Genomic DNA, 2,131 nt, shown 5'->3' on the forward strand with positions numbered 1-2,131 from the left:
GCAACAAGGTTTTGGAACTCCAGATCTACCGCTTGTTGGAATTGTTCATCGTCGGAATCCATAGTTCCAAGGTTGTATAGAAATTGGAAGGAAAGATTGGAGCAAAATGGAAGTAAAATGAAGTTGGAAAAATGGAAATGAGAGTGTATATTTATAAAGTAATTTTCGAAACTTTAAAAAAAAAAATTCCTGCGGCCCACTGCAGTGGAGGGCCGCGGCTCCCACGGCTCAGCCGCGTGAAGGCCGCAGCCGCGGCTCACCCTCGGCTCCCGGCCCTGCGCCCCGGCTCTCTGCAATGGGGGGCCGCGCACCGAGCCGATGGCCGTGGCTCCCCCATCGTGGACACTCTTAGAATATTCTGTATTTCTGTGGGATACGTGTGGCAGTGCATCAAGTTGCTTCCCAGCTGTAATTGGTCGGTCCCACCACTCCCTACCCCACATAACAACCACTTTTTTAAATTCCAAACTCACTTCATTTCTTTTTCTCTTACACAACTCCACTTTTTCTCTTACACAACTCCACTTTTTCAATTTCTCCATCAATTTTCACCCCCATTTTTTCTCTATAAAATCTCAGCCAATCCCACACTATCACTTCCCCTTCCTCTCCTCCTCTCACTAGCAACATAGAAGATCATCATCATCATCCCCTCTCCCCTCCCAAAATTAGGGTTTTGAGATTTTTTTGTTTTCTTTTTCTCTAAAAGAGTTCTTAATGTTAAGATTATTGTTGTGGATTTCTGAGATTCATGTCTGCAATAATAATTCTTAGTGAACTCTTTCTCTCTGGGTTTATGATAAATTCCACATACAGGCGCAGGACCCATTTAGTTCAATCATTCTCCGTCGTTTTTCTCTACTGGTTTTACTGTATTTCATGATTAATCTCGCTTCTGTTTAGCTAATTACTTAATTAAGCTCTACTACATATATATACATATCATATCATATATCCCAATAAATATTTCCCAAATTTTAATTAAAAAGAAAAAAGAAATTGAATTGAAAATTAATCTGGTGCCATGGATTATTCATCGAGCGGAATCTCGTCGAATTCGTCGTCGGCGGTGGCGAATTCGGCGTCGGAGGAAGATCTGCAGCTGACGATGGATCTGCGGAAGAGGAAGCGGATGATCTCGAACCGCGAGTCGGCGCGGCGGAGCCGGCTCCGGAAGCAGAAGCACATGGAGGAACTGATGGCGCAGGTAGCCGAGCTGCGGCGCCAGAACCACCAGATCCTCACCAGCCTCCGCGCCGCCACGCAGCACCACGCCGCCGTCGAGTCGGAGAACGCCGTCCTCCGCGCTCAGGAGGCGGAGCTCGGCCACCGCCTGCAGTCTCTCGTCGAGATCATCGAATTCGCCGGCGGCGGCGCGTACGGGGATATGGATGTCGGCGGCTCGTGGAATCAGCTGAGCCAGCCGATTATGATGATGGCGGCTTTCCCGGCTGATGCGGGCCCCGCCTGTGTGGATCTGCCTAGACTTCTGTGCTGAATTGTGGTGGTTAATTAAAATGGTTAATTATTGTATTATGGGGGTAATTAATTACTAGCTTGAGTTCCGATAATTAGCGGTAATTGGTTAAATAAAACTAAGGAGTTTAGTAGATTAGGCTTCTTGTGATCGAGGCTTATGTTGTATTAGCATGTAAGTTTTGATCAAGGGTTTATTAATCAAGGACTTTTGTAATTGTAACATGCTCCGTTTTATTGAAATGATAGTTCTCTTCTACTACCTATTTAAATTTGTACTGTTTGTTTAATGTTTAATTAAAGTTTGAATTTAATCAAAATAACTTTAATTGAGTACTAATTAGAGTGGAACTCAATTATCTTCGTGTGATGTTGACAGTTTAGACTTGTGAAAATATCAATAAGTTTGGTCAAGACAAACACATAAAATTCAATATTGTACTCTGTTAAATTCAAGGATAAGCGTGCAACTTATTTGTTGTGCTTGCAAATGGAAAAAAGCCTACGATTCGGACTTTATTTAGAAAAAAAAAAGTATTTTATTAGTAATATTTCTTTCCAGACAACATATATATGGAGTAGTACCTATTAAGTATTAAATGACATATCACAGTTCATAATTAATTATTAATAAAGTGAAATAAAGTAAGTGTTA

The 2,131-nt window shown here is 42.2% G+C and overlaps 1 protein-coding gene across 1 annotated transcript; it reads left to right on the forward strand.

The window, feature by feature from the left end:
- The first annotated feature begins 498 nt into the window (after positions 1 to 498).
- LOC121746901 (bZIP transcription factor 44-like) lies at positions 499 to 1,748 on the forward strand. The gene has a single exon (XM_042140856.1). It carries the CDS (start codon positions 1,025 to 1,027, stop codon positions 1,496 to 1,498), a length of 474 nt encoding a protein of 157 aa, XP_041996790.1. The 5' UTR covers positions 499 to 1,024; the 3' UTR covers positions 1,499 to 1,748.
- The last annotated feature ends 383 nt before the right edge of the window (positions 1,749 to 2,131 follow it).

The sequence above is a fragment of the Salvia splendens genome, chromosome 9 (assembly GCF_004379255.2).
Source record: "Salvia splendens isolate huo1 chromosome 9, SspV2, whole genome shotgun sequence".
Classification (NCBI taxonomy): Eukaryota; Viridiplantae; Streptophyta; class Magnoliopsida; order Lamiales; family Lamiaceae; genus Salvia; species Salvia splendens.

Excerpts from the sequence above, each read along its gene's own strand:
- LOC121746901 (XM_042140856.1), top strand. The coding sequence starts at position 1,025 with ATGGATTATTCATCGAGCGGAATCTCGTCGAATTCGTCGTCGGCGGTG.